Genomic DNA, 19,693 nt, shown 5'->3' on the forward strand with positions numbered 1-19,693 from the left:
GGAGACACAGAGTGAATGAACACATGAAGCCTTGGAGTCGCTCAGGGACTAAGAGAAACTGCATTTCAATCACTAGTGGCCCAATTATATGCCCTTGAGACTATACAGATTGGTAGAGAACTTTAAAATGCAAGCACTAGGCCTCACTGACTTCACAAGCAAGTGTGTTTGTACGTGTGTGCGCGCGCGCGCACACACACACACACACACACACATGCTCAGTTGTGTCTCTTTGTGACCCCGTGGACTGTAGCCTGCCAGGTTTCTCTGTCCAAGGAATTTTTCAGGCAAGAATACTGGAGTGGGTTGCCATTTCCATTTCCTCCTCCAAGGCACCTTTCCAACCCAGAGATCAAACCTGCCTCTCTTGCATCTCCTGTATTAGCAGGCGAATTCTTTACCCCTGAGCCATCAGTAGGCAATTATTGCGTATTTGCTGAGTTAAGGTGGGAAAAACCCTTACATCAAAAGAACTTTATATGAGAGATGAGAAGAAATGAAAATCTAGCTTTATTTTTAAAAACATCCAGAAGCAGGAGTATTATTCCAGAGGAATAACACACACCAGCAGCATCTCAGATTAGAAGAGTGGTCCTCTAAAGTTGACCTGGAATGCTAAAGAGAAATGTACTACTACTAGGACTAAATTTATCCAATCAAGAGCGTGAGAGTCCAAAGGGTTGAAGACGGCCAGGTTTCAGAAATAACGCACCCTCTGTGTGCAGAAGTCTTTAAGCCCGGAGGCTAGCAGTGACCGCGGCCGCCTTAGCGGCCAGAAGGTGACCTCCTCAATTAGGCCGAGGGAGGGCGTGGGCGCACCCGAGCCCTTGTCCTTGAAGAGGATTGAGCGAGCCGAGGGGAGGGGTGGGCGGTGCTCGGGTTTCCAATCACAATAGAGGAAGCTCGGAGGCGGCCAAGGGGCGGGTCCCGCCTGCTCTTCCTCCCTCCTTGCGGATCCTGCGCCGGAGGAGACGCACGCTGCTGACTTTGTCTTCGTGCAGCCCTTATCACTCTCTGGAGAACTTTCTCTCCCCTGGTAGGTTTCTGCTGGGACCCTGCATCCTGGCTTTGCGGAAAGACCTGGTGGGACTTGTGCAGCAAGACTCAGCGGGGGAAGGACCAGGAAGGACATCTGAGCTCGCGGGCCTGGAGCCCTGAGCATCCGGATCGGGTTGGGGCGGGGGCCCTGTCCCGGGGCTGGGGGACCCGACGGAGCCAAGGGCCTGCGCCCGATCTCTGGGCTGTGTCGGCCGCTCATCGCAGCTCCCGGCCAGCCTGTGCCCTCCCGGGGGACGAGTTTGTTGCACTTGCGGCTACATCCCGGTTCTACGTGTCCTTGATGGGTTCATGGCGGCCGCATCACCCTTGGTGCCTGCTGGCGGGCGCCCGGACACGTGCCGGAGGAGCCGGGGGAGGGAAAGGCGGCCAGGCGACCCGTGAAGCTGGGGGGTGGGGTGGTTGTTGGCGCTCACCACCTTGGGCCTGGAGAAAGGCCCGGCTTTTCGGGGATGAGAGTGAAGGATGATCTTGGCCCTGCCCTTAGCCTCTCCCCAGCCCTTCCTGGAGCGATGGGCCGGCTCGTTTCTGGCCTTTTTTTCCCCTTGATGCTTCGGATGCTGTTTATTTACCGGCTTTGGGTGTTGAGAGTTTAGAAAGGCCTAGATTTTTCCCCGCTGGAGACCTTTTCTGGGGAGATCCGTGGTGGCTGCCTCCCCTGGTGACCTGAGCTCAGCGCTGCGGCGCGAAGAGGAAGAGGTGGCCCGTGGGCGGCCGGCAATGCGGGCTGGAGGGATGGAGCGGGGGAGGGGAGAGCCGGCTCTCAGTGGAAGAATTGCAGGGCAAAAATTGGCTGTTTAAAAGGTTAGAATCGAGATAGTCTGCAAAGTGGAGCTTTGTTCTGAACTTAAGGCACGGGTTCTTTTCTAGTGATTTATATCCACAGAAGGGGCAGGAACATGGGGATGAAAAGGACCAAATATCGATTATTTTTACCCTGATTTTCATTCTTTGCCCTTAAAAGCCTCCACTGATCTTGAGACAGGCCTGTGTATGATATAAAACATTTTCTTGTCATGTCTTACAACCCTATTAAAAAACCCCTGTTAAAGAAAAAAAAAAAATTAAATCACATTTCTGTAGAAAGATCTGAAAGAAAATCTGTACTGGCTCAAGCCTCTACAATGTCATTTCTGAAATTCCCCAGATAGTTTAAAAGGTCTGTCTGATCAACTAATCTGTATTTCTAGAGCAGTCTTTATGGATTTTTATTTTCCACTGCTTTGCTGGATCCTCTATACCTAGAACATCTTAAACCAATTAGTAAAAATGCCATGATGAAGAGAAACTATGCGTTTGTATCTCAGTTCAGCAGGAGAGGCAGCATTCATTCTTCGGATTCTGCTCAAAATGCAGGACGTGTAAATTTCACTGCAAGGTCATCTATTTGTGGAAACATTTGCACACCATTGTATATTTCTTTTTTCTCTAGTATCCAGGAGAAAACTGCCAATGTGCTTTGGAAAGGCAAAATAATCTCCCAGGATAGACCCTAATGACCTGGGGGGGAATGTTTTTTGGGGGAAAATAGCTATAGAACAAAACAGTTGTCTCCAAATTCAAGTAACTTTATTCCAACTAGGAGTCTTACTGACTCTTACCTAATATACACAATTACTCAACCAGGTTTTGTTACTTAGTCCTTTGCAGATGAGAAACAAAAAAAGAGACTGGGAAGCAGCCCTACAATTTGAAAGAGGGACCTTGCCCTGCCACGTGGCTGTCTGCAGCAAAAGTAAAAGGCAGACATAAATAATAGACATTTTAATGGGTTATAATTATAAATGATACTTAATTTTGAAGAAAGGGCTTTTTAAAAAAATATCATCTGAATCCTCTCTTTAAGAATGCAGATTGATACAGTAAGTTTCACCATTTGTTTTATTTATCCAGAAAACTCACCTGATAACCTGATGACACAGATACAATTGGTGTTACTTGTATAAATGCTTCCTAACAGTTTCCTTTTTTTTTTTTTAACTTTAATTTTTTTTTTTTTTTTTTACTTTAATGGCTGGAAAGAAACTGACTCAAAGGCTGGTGTTTTCCTTCTGTGGTCCCCTTGGGGGAAAATGTATTGAGTATCTACCCACCTTCCAGTAAGCTTCCAAGGCACACTAAAAGGAATTCAAAGTAATACGTTTTACAGATTTTATGCAAACATTATTTGTCACTACTTTGTCCTCAGTGAGACCTCAGTAGAAGAAGAAAATAGACAAACCAGTTGGTCCCTATCTTCTAAGAGTGATAATAACCATTGGTAGTAGAAATTATATTCATAAGTAGCTCTTTTAAACCAAGCTTAAATATGGGTTAATACTGGGCCCTAACGTAAATAAATATTTTGTAGGGAGCATGGAAACCAATCAGCTAATCTAAATATAAATGTTGTTTATACAGTAAATGAATAGCCAGAAGACAGTTATTACAGCTTTGTTAAATACTGCTAGATAGTCATAGACTGAAGAGAAGAACCCAAACTCTAATGGGCTTCATTGAGATTTTTGTCTTTAATTTTTGTTAGTGGGTCACTTTTTTTTTTTTTTTAAAGAAACTCTGTGTTCTGGAATACCATTAAGCTCATTTTAAAAATGTGTTTCAATTCAAACTTGCAACAGTAACATTACAAGTTCCCCTTCCTGTTTCTCAGGTGGATACATGTATCATATTTTGATTGTTTTCTTTCAGGGCACAATGGCAACTCTTAAGGAAAAATTGATTGCACCAGTTGCAGAAGAAGAGACAAGGATCCCAAACAATAAGATCACTGTAGTGGGTGTTGGACAAGTTGGTATGGCATGTGCCATCAGCATTCTGGGAAAGGTACTTTCGAAACTTCATACGTGATAGGTAGTTTCATCATCTGTATGCAATCTCTTTAGGCTTTTGAGAATTTGATTGTATCTTTAAAAGGTTTTTTTTTTCCCCTGAAAAAAAAATTTTTTTTTTAAAGAAAATTAAGTTTCTCCTGTTGTTTATTTATTTATTTAATTTATTATTATTTTTTTTTTTTTACTTTACAATATTGTCTTGGTTTTGCCATATATCAACATAAGTTGTAGACCTGGTAATACTTTATCTTTAAACACATTAGCAAATATTTCCTGAGAGAATGACATTCTTATCTGATACAATAGACTTACTGTTCTCAGTAACACTGATTAAACACTATTATCTATTATACAGTACGCAGATTATAGTTCTCCAGTTATCAGAATCATATTTTTTCTCCCCTAGTCCAAGATCATATTTTTATATACTTGTCGTGTCTCTTTATTCTTCCTTAACCTGGAACCTAGCCTTCCTTCATCTCTCATGTTACTGGTGAGTTTGTAGAGACATCAGTTTTGTAGGATGCCCCTCGATTTATGTTGGTCTGATGTTTGTAACTGAGTTCAGGTTATATTTGGGGTGACATTATGACCAGGTGATGGCCTGTCCTTCACAATGCATCACATCAGGAGGTGTGTAATGTTATCTTGCCTCGTTATCAGCACGGTTGCTTTTTGAGGTCATGGAAATATCCTATATTATTCCCCTCAAACCTTCACTCAGTTGTTTAATTTTAAAGTAATTTCAAATTTACAGAAAATTTGCAAGAATATTTTTTAAAAAGTAAAACTTCCATATTCATTTCACCCAGATTTACCAATTCTTAATGTATTTCTGTTTGTGTGTGCACACAAGTGTGTGCCTGTGTGTATGGGTGTATGCGTGTGTGTGCACATGTGCATATGGGGCTTTTTTTCTGAACCCGTTGAGAATAAATGCAGATACGCCTTTCATTTCCTTCTGTCTGAGTACTTCTTCCTCGGAATAGGACATATTCTAACATAATCAGTTCAGTTATCAACATCAGAAGCTTTAATACTGATAACATACTTCTAACACCTTCCACTCCTCTAGATTATATTTCCCCACATACCTCCATAGACTTTTAGTTTGCCTCCTCTCCTTATTCATTGAACTGATCGATATACTTTCTGAAGGCTGTCTTAAATGTTTTTTAGGGGGAACCCCTGCCTCAAAAAATGCTGCTGGGCCTTCAGTAAAACACACTGTCTTTTTGTACTGTATGCGAAGGCTGCTGGAATAACTCCTAGCTGAGCGTATTTCTGTCTACAGAATTTAAATTCTAAAGGGGCAAATTCTGAATCTTCAGAATTTTTTCACTGAGGAAGAAAATCATCAGAGAAATCAACTAAAATGTGTAGTGCATGCCAATTAAAGTTTTATTCTTTTGCATTTTTTCTGGCTGGTTTAATTTCTGACTAGGTTTCCCTAATTTAGGAGAATAGCTGCTCCCCAAATTACAGGGGAATTAAATAATCACAATTTAATGTTTACCATTCATACCAATAAAAATGGAAAAAAATATTCCAGCTTACTTTTCTTTTAAAATATTTACTGTGTACCATGTTTTAAGTGTTTTGTTTAAAATGCTTTATTTAAACAGTAATCTCAATAAATGGAAACTGTTCATATCCTGTTTCCAGATACAGTAGTTGAGGCTTGACTAGATTAAGTGGCCTACCTGTTATCACACAGTTGGTAATGGTTGAGCTGTATTTGAGCCCAGACTCGGAACTCTTAACCACAGTAACTCTGCCATTTCTTTTTATTCTATGCTAGTATGGGGGCAATTAAAGACAATTTTTTCCTTTAATTGAAGTATAGTTGGTTTACAATGTTGTGCTAGTTTCAAGTGTACAGCAAACTGATTCAGTTATACATATATATATGTATATTTTTTTCCAGGTTCTTCCTCATTATAGAGTATTAAAGATTTTCCATTCCTTAAGCTAAACCCAAACCTTGGACATTTTAGGAAATCAGCAATATATCTGAGCTATCATGATTCTCTCGGAACCTCTCTGATTGTTTCAATTGTAAATTTGAAGTCCTCTTTGATAAATAATGTAATTGAGACTCTGCTGTTACATAATACTTTGGCCCAATTCAAGTGCTTGAGAACCAACCAGGCCCCTAGCACAGTAGGAATCTTTCAGCTGAGCTTCTGTGAAGGAAGGACTGCCTCGTTCAAAGACCATTTTACTAATTAAAAATGTTTAAATCTTCTTGTAACGGGGAAGGATTAGAGTCAAAGTTGTTATTACTGTTTGGTAAGGATTATAAGCCCCACTCCTTTAATAAGAAAGATACCCAAAAAGAGAGAGAGAAAGGGAACTAGCCAATTCTATTTTGTTAAGCATCTATATGTTACTTTATTCCTCTACAAAATTTCTAGGGAATGTTGTCATCTCTATACTATTGGTGGAAAAACATAAACTCAGAAAGATTAAGTGCCTTGATTAAGATCTCAGAGATCTTATATCCCTGATGTGGTTTTCAGAGGATACACAGTGCTTTGGCCCAGAAAGGGGATGAGCTAGGGCATGAGATTGGCTGAGAAGGTCCGTACCTTGACTGGGCTCATGGAGGCACCAGAGTCCAGCCTCCACCGTGACAAAGGTGCTGAGGTTTTCTGCTTCTCTTGCCCATTTTCCACATCCTAATAGCCAACATGGAAACCATAGTGAGCTTTTATAAAAATAGCTCCCCCGCTTAGAACTGCACACATAAATGAAATACAGGGAGGATCTTTTCTCTGCCTGTCTCTCAGAGCAAGGCAGGGTGTGCACCTCCAGGGGCTACCATTCAGAATGTCGTGGATTCCTTCCAGTGCTGTGCGGTGGCTGGTGCCACCTCTGACTTCATCTCTTACCTTCTCCCCTCTTCAAAGCACTAAGATCATCGTGGCTTCAGTATTAGCCACTCAGTCGTGTCCAACTCTTTGCAACCCCAAGGACTGTAGCCCACTAGGCTCCTCTGTCCATGGAATTCTCCAGGCAAGAAAACTGGAGTGGGTTGCCATTTCCTTCTCCAGGGGATCTTCCCAACCCAGGGATCGCACCTGGGTCTGCTACACTGCAGGCAGATTGTTTTGTCTGAGCCACCAGGGAAGCCTATGGCTTAAACCTTTTTATTTTTAAAAAGTATTTTTAAAATTACTTCATTTACTGGCTGTGTCATGTCTTAGTTGCAGCCTGCAGGATCTTTTGTTGTAGTGTAGGCTCTCTAGCTGTGGCACATGGGCTCTGGATTGCATGGGCTCAGTGGTTGCAGTGCATGAGCTTAGTGGCTCTGTGGCATGTGGGATCTTAGTTCCCTGACCAGGGATCGAACCTGCACCCCCTGCATGGGAGGCAGATTCTTAACTACCAGGGAAGTCCTTTAAACCCTTTTAGAACTTGATTTCCCTTCCTCTGGAATGACTGCCTTGGATCATCAGAGTTAACTCCCTCCTGTCGTTCATATCAGGCTTTGCGTACTGGTCTTCCTTGATCATCCAATACCAAGTAAGCTTCCTTCCATTTCCTTAACTTCACTTTGCCTTGCACTGTTTATAGCATTTCCGTGATCAGAACTGTCTTAAATTGTTTGCTTCACTCCTCTCCCCTTCCTGGTACATTCCATGAGAGCAGGAACCTTTTCAGATTTGTTCGTTACTATAGTCCTCACTAGTAGAATAATGCCTGGCACATTGAGTAGTGAACGTGTATTAAATAATGGATATTCCTCTGACTAAGAAATGGCACTTACGTCTGGTCAAATTTTGATCAGAGCTTTTCCTTTTTCATGGTTTCTCCTGTCGCCCCTACCAATCATAAGGTATGTGCTTTGGCTGCCAAGACCCCATCACGTTGTCAAGGTCATATAGAGTGTCCATGTGATTATTCTGCCCTTAGCCTCTGACCAGCTGTTTTTGGCTTGAATGTCTGTCAGTCAGCTGTAGTCACATTCTTCTACAAGCACAGCATACAGAGCAATGTAATTACAGACATACTGCAACGTAGTTTTTGCAGTGCAAGACTTGGCCTAAAAGTGAAACTTAATTAGAGTTTGGTGTTTGTACAAGCATAGACAGGCTAATGGAACAGACTCAAAACCCAGACACAAAACCAAAGAATATTTAATACAAAGTGACATGCCAGAGAAGAAAAACAAATTATTGAATAAGCGGTGCTTGTCCATTTAGCTATTTGGGAAAAGTTATACCTTTTCCTCCCACAAAATGTCATGCAGACTAAACACTTGAATATAAAAATGCAGAATGCAGCCATCAAATATTAAGGCACTGGTAGCAGAGTTGGATGTGACTTAGAAACTAAACAGCAGCAAAAACAACAGCTTGCTAGCTCGGGGACCAAGAGGTAGGTTGTGGCTATGTCTGGTCCACACAGGACTTAGATTAAGAGATAATTTTTTTTTTTGGCCAAGCCGTCCAGCATTCAGGATCTTAGTTTCTCAACCAGGGTTTGAACCTGTGTCCGCTATAGTGGAAGTACAGAGTCTTCACCACCGAACCACCAGGAAAGTCCAAAGAGACCATTTGTGTCTTATGTTAAACACGCTATCAACAAATGTTGTTCCTGGCTTCTAACTGATCTTGTTCCTCAATGAGTTAGTGCTTTTGCAGTTAATCTAAGTCTTGATGTATTGATCATTTTAAAATATGCAGCTTAAGTGGAATATACATGTGGTAAATTCATTGGCTAGTATACACTATGTGAATACAGAAAGATTTATTTAAGCCCAAGTGTCAGTACTTAGTCACACATCTTCGTTTGCCTGCCTCCCACTGGGAGGATATTCGGTCACATAAATGCAGCTAAATTCAGCGCTGCAATTATTTTCTCCAAGTGTTGGATCTCTTCCTTCCTTGCCAGCTGACTATGCACTTCTCCGCCAATTCTCTACCCACTGAAACAAAACAGAGGATCTGAGATCCTGTGACATCCTTTTCCACTTAAGCCCCCAATTGTTGTGCCCCTTGACTTCAACAGCGCACATGTGATGTCCCCAAAATAAGAGTGACATCCCCAGTACTTGGCACCTGAAAGGAATGGTTATGAAGTTCTCTGGAATGAATTTAGGGCTCCAGAAACACAAGCGAGGGCTTTGTGTGATCTTGCAGAGGAACGAAACCATTTTAAGTGTTAAAAACATATGTAAGTGAAAAGGGGTGAACATTAATGCCTGCATTTGACATACATGGAAGGAGAAAATACTTGACAGGGAAGCCTGGCGTGCTGCAGTCCATGGGGTCACAAAGAGTCCAACACGACTCCATGACTGAGCAACAACAAAGCGACCCCCAGGTCATAAAAGGGTCCTTTGAAGTTGGCAAGTGAATCAACTGCTTAGAAGTAAGAATGCATTCAGTCGCATGGAAGTTTGAGTCTCAGAGAAACCCTCCCAAGCAAGCCTATTGTAGTTCGCTGCTTCAGGCCAGCCGACACTGGTTTTCTAGAAACAGGTGACAGTCTTTATTCCTAGGCTCCTACCTGGAGCAGGACCTGCTTTGCTGGCAAGTTAACTGGGGCAAGTTTTCTTATTGGCCACCTCACCTCTCTTCCTCTGCCTCCCCCTCTGCTGCGCAGAGCCTTCCTGACCCCTCCCAATTCCACATGGATTATTTTATCTTAGCCTTGAAAGCACTTTCTGAACCTGAGTTACTTTATACTTTTTTCCCTTTACATAACTTATCAAACTATCCTTCACAGAGGATAGTTCCTCATAATAAAGGAACTATATTAAGTTCTACATTGTTGTGGATCGTTTCTAATAATTACTAGGCTAATTATTTTGCTAACAGCCTGAAAAGCAATAAAGGCCAGGATTTGGGTGATAGGTCAATGGGAAGGGTAATTACTTTTATTTAAGAGTTTGTAGGGACTTCCCTGGTGGTCCAGTGGTTAAGACTCCCATGTTCCCAGTGTAGGAGGCATGGGTTTGACCCCTGGTTGGGGAACTAAGATCCCACATGCTACAGGGCATGGTCAAAAATATAATTAAAAAAAAAAAACAGAGTCTGTAAATTATGAGTTTTCACAAGACAACTGACTTATTTATTTTTTAAGTTTTTGGGCCATGTTGCACGGCATGCAGGGTCTTAGTTCCCTGACCAAGGATCAAACCTGTGCCTTCTGCATTGGAGGCATACCGATGTTAAAAGCCGAAAGGTTATTTAAACACAACTAGATCTCTTGATGCAAAGAGTCGATTCACTGGAAAAGACTCTGATGCTGGGAAAGATTGAAGGCAAAAGGAGAAGGGGGTGGTAGAGAATTAGGTGGTTAGATAGCATCACTGACTTAATGCACGTGAATCTGAGCAAACTGCAGGAGATGGTAAAGGACAGGAAAGCCTGACATGCTGCAGTCCGTGGGGCCGCAGCGTCAGACACAACTGAGCGACTGAACAACAGATAACAGCTCCCTTTTCCTGAGAAGAAAAGATTGAGGACTTGCTGAAAAGCAGACAGGATGATTAAGGGTATTACTTGGGATGGATGGCACAAGATGACAGTCGGAATAGAAAATAAAAAAACATTGAGACTGACCAAGTTTGCCTTGAAAATGTATGGAGAATTCACTAGCCCTGGAGCCCTGTGCCCCTGACTCTTTCACCAGCAGGACATTCGAGTTGGTCAGAGCCAACCTGAGGGTTCCTAGCTTCAAGCAGGCCTTCAAAGCCTGCTCTGAAGTGAACTCAGCCTCTTGTTTTAAATGAAATCTGCCTTCTCTAAATCCCTCCAAACTAGGAGTGACCTTCAGGATGGACACAGTGCCCAAGACTGTTTCTAGCTCTTTGTGAGTCTCTATTTTTTTTTTACCATCACTCCCCTTTAATATGAAGACTTGAGCACCCTGAGGCCACTGTTGAACCATAATACTTGCACGTTTAGCTTCTTAATTATATCAAGCTCACTGAATGTCCATTGAGCACTAGAGGTGAAATTCTTTTTTAAAAAAATGGTATCAAATATTAATAGTTCATTATTCAAAACGTTTCCTCATCAAATTGTTGAAAGCACACCTAATTCCATGGTAAAAATTCTTCCCTAAGTTTTTAGACATTGGGCATTGCCATTTCAAGGGTATTTGACTGAAATACTGTGAATTGAGGTGTCCTTGGTAGCTTGGGGTCCTAACAGCTCCTTTTGTGTTTATAGTCTCTGACTGACGAGCTTGCTCTTGTGGATGTTTTGGAAGATAAACTCAAAGGAGAAATGATGGACCTGCAGCACGGGAGCTTATTCCTTCAGACACCAAAAATTGTGGCAGACAAAGGTAGGCTCCTTTCATGCCTGAAGTGATCAAATGATAAATTGATATCCTCACTCCCTGAGAGAAAACAGGTTTTCCCATCCTGGTGAATCTAATGTCAGCAGTTTCTTGTTTCCTTCTGGGTCCAGTTCATCCTCAGGGACAATCATAATTGTTATCTCTGTAAAGCCTCTCCCTGGTGCCTTGCACACATACAGTGCATAACATTTTAGGAAATTGGATCCAAATGCTTGCTTACACATACTTGAGAACAGGGATGTTTTAAATCCGAAGAAATATTTGCACAAAATAATTTGAGTGTCTCAAAGAAACTAAATAAATTCGTATTCTAGCCATCTTTGTTCTGGATTAATGCATTTATGCAGTAATACGGCTGTGCCTACAGATATAGTCATGTCCAGCCTCCAAAATAATTTCTAACAATACTACTACTAATAGTGTATGTGTCAATCACTCAGTCATGTCCAACTCTTTGCAACTACATGGACTCCTCTGTAGCCCCCCAGGGTCCTCTGTCCACGGGATTTTCCAGGCAAGAATACTGGAATGGGTTGCCATTCCATTCTCCAGGGGATCTTCCCAACCCAGAGATCGAACCGGGGTCTCCTGCATTGCGGGCAGATTTTTTACCATCTGAGCCACAGGGCAAGTCCACTACTAATAATAAGTAGCTGTTACTTACTGAATTATTAGCATTCTAGGTACTGTGAAACTTGTTGCATGTCTCATCTTCACTGCAGCCCTGTGAAAAGTGGGTCCTATTACCCCCGTTTTATGGAAGAGGAAGCTGATAAATTATTAGTAACTGTCAAAAGTCACATAGCAACATGGTTTAATTGTATGAGTCATCCATAAGTATTGAGTCTAATGACCACATCAAGTCAAAATGTCTATAATTTGAGAAAGGATTCACTTGCTTGGGGAAAAAAATAAAATACGCTCTAGAGAAACTCATTGCTAAAAACAATAAGCTTATTTAAAATATTGAGTATTAGAAATTAAATTTAAGCCAAGAACAAACACTTGACTGCCTTCCTTTGCCTTCATAGATTGAATTAACATTACAAGTCTTCAGTTACCTTTCAATTGCTTTTTTGTTGGATGACTGCCAGTTGAACTTTGCACTCACTGTTTATACTTTGTGTTATTACTGACAATCCAGTATTCTCTAAAGCCAATAGGATTTTGAATCTGTTAGCAAGAAACATAATTTAAGGCTGTCTTTGTTTCCTGGCTTCATTTTCTGAGCCAGTGTTATGGTCGGAATGGTTCCATATCACTCAAGGAGGAAGAAGCCATGAAACACTAGTGTTGCAACTCAACACGTTATACAGAAAATGTAATTCTCACGTAACGTTCCTCACATACGTTCCATGAGCTTACGTACATTTGGGTCCCTAGAGCACCTCATACGGCATGTTTTGATGCAGAGTTGTATGTGAAGTCCTTTTCTCCCCTCTCCTTCAAGATTACTCTGTCACTGCCAATTCCAAGATTGTGGTGGTAACTGCAGGAGTTCGCCAGCAAGAAGGGGAGAGTCGCCTGAATTTGGTGCAAAGGAACGTTAACGTCTTCAAGTTCATCATTCCTCAGATCGTCAAGTACAGTCCTGACTGCATCATCATTGTGGTTTCCAACCCAGGTATCATTGTGATGCCTTAAGGTTCAGTTCTGTTCAATTCAGTACTTTGGGATTTTTTTTTTCTTTTCCTTTTTTTTTTTTTTCCTTTTTTAACTTATAAAAAGTCTTTTCTGGTGTTTGGCCTAAGCAATTCACGTGTCTTCCGTTAATTGGCCACAGAGAGTCATGTTTATAAAACCACTGGCACATTCCCAGGCCACATGCTGAAGAATGTGAGAAGAGTTTTATATAAAACAGTTTCATCTCCTTATTTTATCTGGGTTTGTTGGAAAGTCTAAAAGATTTTAAAATTTTCTATCAAGATTATACTGGGATACAAAATTTGAATGTGGCCCCAGTTTGGAAGAAGTATTTTAGCATATTTGATCATCTGTTTTCCAGAAAATGCACTTTAGTCTTCTAAAATTCTTAAAAATTAAGTTGACTGATTTTTTTTTTTTTAAGGAATTAAAGAAAGCCATTAATTAGTCTAGGTTTAAAGATGGAAAATAGCCTGTTGATGGACAAATAACATGTTTAACACCAAATGTTGTAACTTAAAATTTCTGATTAGAAAGAATTGTACTTTTTCAGCCCAAAGAGTCAAAATTCACTGTTTCACACTTCTTTTGCCTATAGTTTGCCACCAAACTTACTTTTTATTGGTAAGCACAGTAGATAAATATGTTGTTAAATGGTAAAGCTGATTATCTCTGATACTTCACTTAGAGAAACATTGTAGGAGCCAGGAAAGTCCTTACAATTTATGGGATATTGAGAGTTTGGAGCCAGCAAGACCATCTTGGCTTGGAGTTTCCTGGTCAACCTTGTATCTAAAATTTCTCATAAATAGAGAGTGGCAAATAGATGCAGAGCATGAATGACAGACAGCAGACACATATGAAGTTGCTACATCCTGTGCTTAAGGCAGACATTATTAACTGGTTATACAACTTTTCCAGGTATAGCTTCAAAGTCTTAAGTCTCCAGGGAGTCACTCCTACTGAGTCAGTGTTGCCAAGGAAGAGGTTATAATATCCAGGCCAAAATGACCTTAAAATATCTCATCCAGTGTCTGTATATGAGAGTGGAGGTGGAGACTTGCCTTCCTGGTGTGCACATTTTCCTACTTTTTACAGCTTAGCCTGTATAAATGCTCTGCTCTTCTCTAGTCCGGCAGGTTTTACCTCTGTGCCACACCAGAATAAAGGCTCTGTCATTAAATTCTTTCTGTTAAATACTGCTGCTGCTGCTGCTAAGTCGCTTCAGTCATGTCCGACTCTGTGCGACCCCATAGACGGCAGCACACTAGGCTCCCCCATCCCTGGGATTCTCCAGGCAAGAACACTGGAGTGGGTTGCCATTTCCTCCTATTATAATAATTGTTTACTGAGTACTGTCTTGTTTCCAAAGGTAACTTTTAGCCGCATGCCTTGGTTGTTTAGTAACCTATAGCTTTCTGTTTCTGAAAACAGTTGTTACAATCCTGGAATGTTATAATTGGAAGAAACTTAAGTGATGATCGAATTCAGCCCTTTTTCTCTTTCTTTCCATATATAGTAAATTAATCTGCAGGACTCATATATTCTTGTTTCCAATGATAATGTAGATTAAAACCACAATATTGCATTTTCCATGTTTTACAATCTCTTGACTATACAGCTTAAAAGTTTTTCTTCTCTTTCTAGCCCCCATGGTCTCTAATTCCGAAAAGTCAAATATTCACATCTTTCTGGCCACATCTCGTTTGGGGGGTGGAGCAGAGGGGAGAGGAGAAAACCAGGGCACCACTGCTTGACATAGCAGTTGACATCAGTTTTGATGTACTTACATATATTATTTTTAAAAAATTTTAGTGGATATTCTCACATATGTTACCTGGAAACTAAGTGGATTACCCAAGCACCGTGTGATTGGGAGTGGATGTAACCTGGATTCTGCTAGATTTCGCTACCTTATGGCTGAAAAACTTGGCATTCATCCCAGCAGCTGCCACGGATGGATTTTGGGGGAACATGGCGACTCAAGCGGTAAAAAACAAAACAAAACGCAGTGTTTGCTGTGAACTAGGATATTGTTCTTGCCATTCTGAATTTTTTGTTTGTTTTTAATTGTAGTTTATATTTTCACATACATCACATTATAGATAAGTAATTGTGAGAGAATACTTTGATACTGACTAGGTAAATATCTGATTCCTTATCAGTATATTGCCTCATAAGTTTAGTATCCACGAATGATTCTTAGTTAAATATTATTTAGATAATAATGGTTTAAAAATAGTTAAAAATTATTACTATGATAGTTTTGAAACATTCTAATTCCATCATTTCATCTTAAACATTGAATATTATACATTGAATAGGCTTATTGTATAAAACTGTAATAATCTAAGACATAATGATAATATTGGTTTTACTAAATCCACCTCTGCCCAATATGCAAGGGGCTATTTTCTCCCTAAAGGTTAAGGTGTACATTTTTCTTTGAAAAATTAGTAGTGTAGTTCTGGTAGAGTGAACTTTGGTAGTGTAAGAATTGGGTCTTAAAATTATTACTTATTTTTAAAATATAAGCAGGTGGAAAGTTCAGAATTTCTCAAACCCAGAGTTTAGGATAGTCCCAAACTAGAGTCCCTCACGATTTCACAAACCCACAGAAAGGGAAGAATTTCATAACGACTGTTAGTCTGACACAGCAATTCTGTTTGCATCAAAATGGTTGAAAGGTAAAAGGTCAGATTTGAAGGCAAATGTTAGTCTCTGGGGGGAAGTGAATTGGAGTGAACTGTCATTGGAGCAGTTAGTGGGTAACTTGCATCAAGGGTGAAATCTGAACTAAGAGAAGGAAAGATTTTTTAAAAACAATGTCAGAGATAAAATACTTATCTTTCCCCCACCCCCAATAGTGGCTGTGTGGAGTGGAGTGAATGTGGCAGGCGTTTCTCTCCAGGAACTGAATCCAGAAATGGGAACAGACAATGATAGTGAAAATTGGAAGGAAGTGCATAAGATGGTGGTTGAGAGGTAAGCGGGGGGGAGGGGGGCTTGATTTAAGACAATTAATATCATCTTAGACAAAATCGAGAACACTTTCCATGGCTGCCTATTCAGATAAACTTTTTCCAAAATTTTGTTTTCCTTTTTAAAAAAAATTTACTCTTTTTTTTGTTTGTTTGAGGGAGAGTGGTTTTTTTCCCCTTTTTTTTCATTTTTTAATTATTTTTTCTTTTAGATAGACTCAGCATAGCAAATATGCAGCTGTTACCTTCTGAAAGAGGCAAGGCTGACTTAACACTGGTCAAACTTGCTATGCTGGTGCCCCTAGGGAAAGCAAATATTTTTCCAGAGAAATTCTGTTGTAATAGGAGTGAAACATGGAATTCACAGATGACAGAGGTGGCTTATTTAGAAAACTAAACCTAGGCACTGTTGTGTCATAATTGACTAAAATGATACTTACTGATTGATTGTTAATAGTTTTCAAGCTATTAGCAATCAGCAGCTTGCACATTGATTCAGTGTCTCTCCATACCCAACCGAGGATGTCCCCTTTCCCCTGTTTTTTTAAAACTGCCTTTTGTGACTAACCATTCTCTCTGTGGGCCCTCATGTTTATCATAAAATAAGGTATCATTTTGGACCAGAGTAAAGACTGTGGGCTTAGATTGAAATTATGGGTCTTTTGACATTGTATAATATTGGGAAGCCATTTAACTTTTAAGCTGAATCTCAGTTTTCTCCTCTACAAAGTCTTAAGAAGGTGTTTATAAGTCTAACTGTTTTCTCAAATATGGAATCGTTTCATTTAGTTCAATTTTAAAGACTTTTTTTCCCCCCAAGAATTTGACCTGTATATGGAGAAAAAGGATCTTTAAAAAGTTGAAAGAGTTCTTAGGATTTCATGAAGATAAACCCAGTGTAGCTCACCCAAGGTCTTTTAATTAGTGATACATTGCGTTAAGTCCCATTTTTCTAGTGCTCAGTTACTCCTGCCACCTAATTCTCAAGTCCAAGTGCCTTTGTGGGTTCAGAGTGTATGTAATTTGTGCTCAGATAGTTGTCTACAAGGTTTTGACATCACTTTGCTCTTAAGTTGTTGGTCGTCGCATTTTAGGTGACAGTGATTAGTGGCCTCAAAGGGACCTGAAAATCAAGGTGTAATTTGTCCTTTGAATGTGAATGTGAAGGTTCTTTTACTTTCATTGTTCCCTGATTTTATTAGTATCTTTGGAAATATTTGTGTTTATAAATAAGAAGATTGGTTGCAAAATGTACATGCTACCACTGTAATTTTTAAAATGGCTATTTATACAATAAACTACTTAAATTTGTCAAAGCATTTACATAGTACCAACCATGTAGTTTTAAATATTTTCCATATATATTAACTCATTTAACAAACTTATGAAGTAGATACCATTGTTACCCTTACTTTACAGAAGTGGACCCTGAGACAGGTAGTCTAAATCATGTTCTCAGGATGACAGAGTTAAGAGACAGCAGGAATCAAACCACCAAAGCATCTGGTCAATTATCTCCTTAATGGTTTTTTTTTTCCTTAGTGCCTATGAAGTCATCAAGCTAAAAGGATATACCAACTGGGCTATTGGATTAAGTGTGGCTGATCTTATTGAATCCATGTTGAAAAATCTATCGAGGATTCACCCAGTGTCAACAATGGTGAAGGTAAACTGTTACAAAATATTAGGTGGTTTCTCATTGAGTATTCCATAAGTAGATTAATTTTAAGAAGGATGAGATAATGTCTCAGTCCACAGTTACTTTTCATCTCAAAGTTTTATGGAAACTATTCCTTTTTATCAGAAGCTTAGGCCAAAAGAGCAAAAGTTTATAGAAGCTGAGACATCAAATGTGTTTTTATAATTCTCCTTTGTATAATGTGCCAAATTAAATATTAACTCTGAGTCTTATTCAGCATATTCTTAGATGATTATTTGAATAAGTTTAATAATTTCATTTCAAGTTGGTATATTGTAAACTATAGCTTGGCTTTGTGGTATATAGCACTGATACCTTAGCAAATTTAGCTTAATTCAGAAGCTATGGAACAGTTAAGTAGAAATTGATTATTTTTAAATAAAACTGAGATAATTGACTCATTTTCTGCAAGTCAACAGCAGGAGTGAAAAAGTAAGGGAGAAAATGCAGTAGACTGAAATAAACAGAAGAGGTAAATATAGAAGTATTTGGGGATAAATCATAGTATCAGATGTTTTGAGGATTTTTTTGTTATTGCTGTTTGGCTTTTTGATACTATGGCAAAAAAAATTAAAGCAAGTATGGCGAAATTGGATAATTGCCAAGTCCATATATAAAAATGTGTTTATTGCCTCCACTTTGGTGTATGTACAAAAACTTTCAGAGCTAATTTAAGAAAATCTTAAACTCCCTTGATTAATGTACTAAAATAATTGCATAATTAAATTAATCCTGTGAGTAAATTACTTAATACAAACCAGTACAGTGTTTGGGGAATTGTGTTTTTGTTTTTTTTTTTTTCCCCCAGCAATTCTTGAGTATTCCAAGAATCTTGCCTTTGTGTGACTTCCAGTTACTTTCTTGGACCTTGTAGGTCAACTACTACCTAAAATCTACTTAACTAAAGAGTTTTCAGGATACTTAAAATTACATGAAAACAGCTCAATAAGAACCACATTTGAATGTGATTTAATTTGAAGACATACAAGCAGAGGGGTGTCAATGAGTTTGATAAAGTACTTTAAAAATTCTAGTTTTATCATAGTGTCTATTTGTATATTCTATGTACAAAATCAAATTTGAAATACAAATATTAGAGATAGATAGGCCTGTCAGTGATAAAAACTAAAGGAGTTTATGCTTATCAAATTTCCTGCAGTTCGTCCTGTTCAACCCCAGGCCCTGTGGTCATTCTTACCTGTGGTTTCATTTCTTAATCGTGGTGCTTTTCTTGTTCTGGCAGGGCATGTATGGCATTGAGAATGAAGTCTTCCTGAGCCTTCCGTGTATCCTGAATGCTCGAGGGTTAACCAGTGTTATCAACCAGAAGCTGAAGGATGAAGAGGTTGCTCAACTCAAGAAAAGTGCAGACACCCTCTGGGGCATCCAAAAGGACCTGAAGGACCTGTGACTTCCGGCTGCAAGGCTGTAGACACTTAGAACTACAGTGTGATTAACCACAAGCCTTTAGTTTGCATCCATGTACATGGAGCACAGTTCGCTTTTGTCTTCCTAAGTCTGTGAATCTGGGCTCCCAGAATCAAAGCCCATGCTTGCTTTAATGCTTGCAAGATGAGTCCTTGAACAAATCAAATAAACCACCTAGTGTAGTGTGCTCCTGTCTCTCGAATTCTTTAATTTCTAAAAGATTTCCATCTGTCTCTCTCTTTTTTTTTTTAATAATAGTTCTTCCCCCATATCATAACTTTCCTTAAATTCTGTCATCTCCATTTCATCCTATACTTCTTCCACCAAACAGCACTACAATTCTTTGTCACAACATGTGCTGTGCTTTTGTTGTCCTAAGAATATGTTACCATTTTTTGGTTTCGTTTATTTTAAATTTGTTTGGCTGTGTCAGATCTTAACCATGACATGCAGGATCATTATTGTGTCGTGCGGGATCTTTTGGTGCAGCACATAGACTCTAGTTGTGGCTCACTGGTTTAACTGCTCCGTAGCATGTGGGATCTTAGTTCCCCCTCCAGGGATTGAACCTGCATTTTCTGCATTATGCTGCTGCTGCTGCTGCTAAGTCACTTCAGTCGTGTCTGACTCTGTGCGACCCCATAGACGCAGCCCACCAGGCTCCCCCATCCTTGGGATTCTCCAGGCAAGAACAGTGGAGTGGGTTGCCATTGCCTTCTCCAATGCATGAAAAT

The 19,693-nt window shown here is 39.8% G+C and overlaps 1 protein-coding gene across 2 annotated transcripts; it reads left to right on the top strand.

Moving 5' to 3' along the window:
• Nucleotides 1-898: 898 nt before the first annotated feature.
• On the top strand, nucleotides 899-19,146 carry LDHB (lactate dehydrogenase B). 2 transcript variants are annotated; one of them, NM_174100.2, is made up of 8 exons: nucleotides 899-1,036; nucleotides 3,745-3,879; nucleotides 11,075-11,192; nucleotides 12,658-12,831; nucleotides 14,667-14,840; nucleotides 15,719-15,836; nucleotides 17,375-17,498; nucleotides 18,775-19,146. In NM_174100.2, exons 2-8 carry the CDS (start codon nucleotides 3,751-3,753, stop codon nucleotides 18,940-18,942), a joined length of 1,005 nt encoding a protein of 334 aa, NP_776525.2. In that variant the 5' UTR covers nucleotides 899-1,036; nucleotides 3,745-3,750; the 3' UTR covers nucleotides 18,943-19,146. Both variants share the same exon structure in this region, with proteins under 2 accessions (NP_776525.2, NP_001303267.1).
• The last annotated feature ends 547 nt before the right edge of the window (nucleotides 19,147-19,693 follow it).

This window comes from Bos taurus, chromosome 5, assembly GCF_002263795.3.
Source record: "Bos taurus isolate L1 Dominette 01449 registration number 42190680 breed Hereford chromosome 5, ARS-UCD2.0, whole genome shotgun sequence".
Classification (NCBI taxonomy): domain Eukaryota; kingdom Metazoa; phylum Chordata; class Mammalia; order Artiodactyla; family Bovidae; genus Bos; species Bos taurus.

What these genes read in the sequence shown, in the direction of transcription:
- LDHB (NM_174100.2), top strand. Translation starts at nt 3,751, where the DNA reads ATGGCAACTCTTAAGGAAAAATTGATTGCACCAGTTGCAGAAGAAGAG. An exon ending in CCATCAGCATTCTGGGAAAG is followed by an intron (nt 3,880 to 11,074) that starts GTACTTTCGAAA and finishes TTGTGTTTATAG; the next exon opens with TCTCTGACTGACGAGCTTGC. An exon ending in CATTGTGGTTTCCAACCCAG is followed by an intron (nt 12,832 to 14,666) that starts GTATCATTGTGA and finishes AAAAAATTTTAG; the next exon opens with TGGATATTCTCACATATGTT.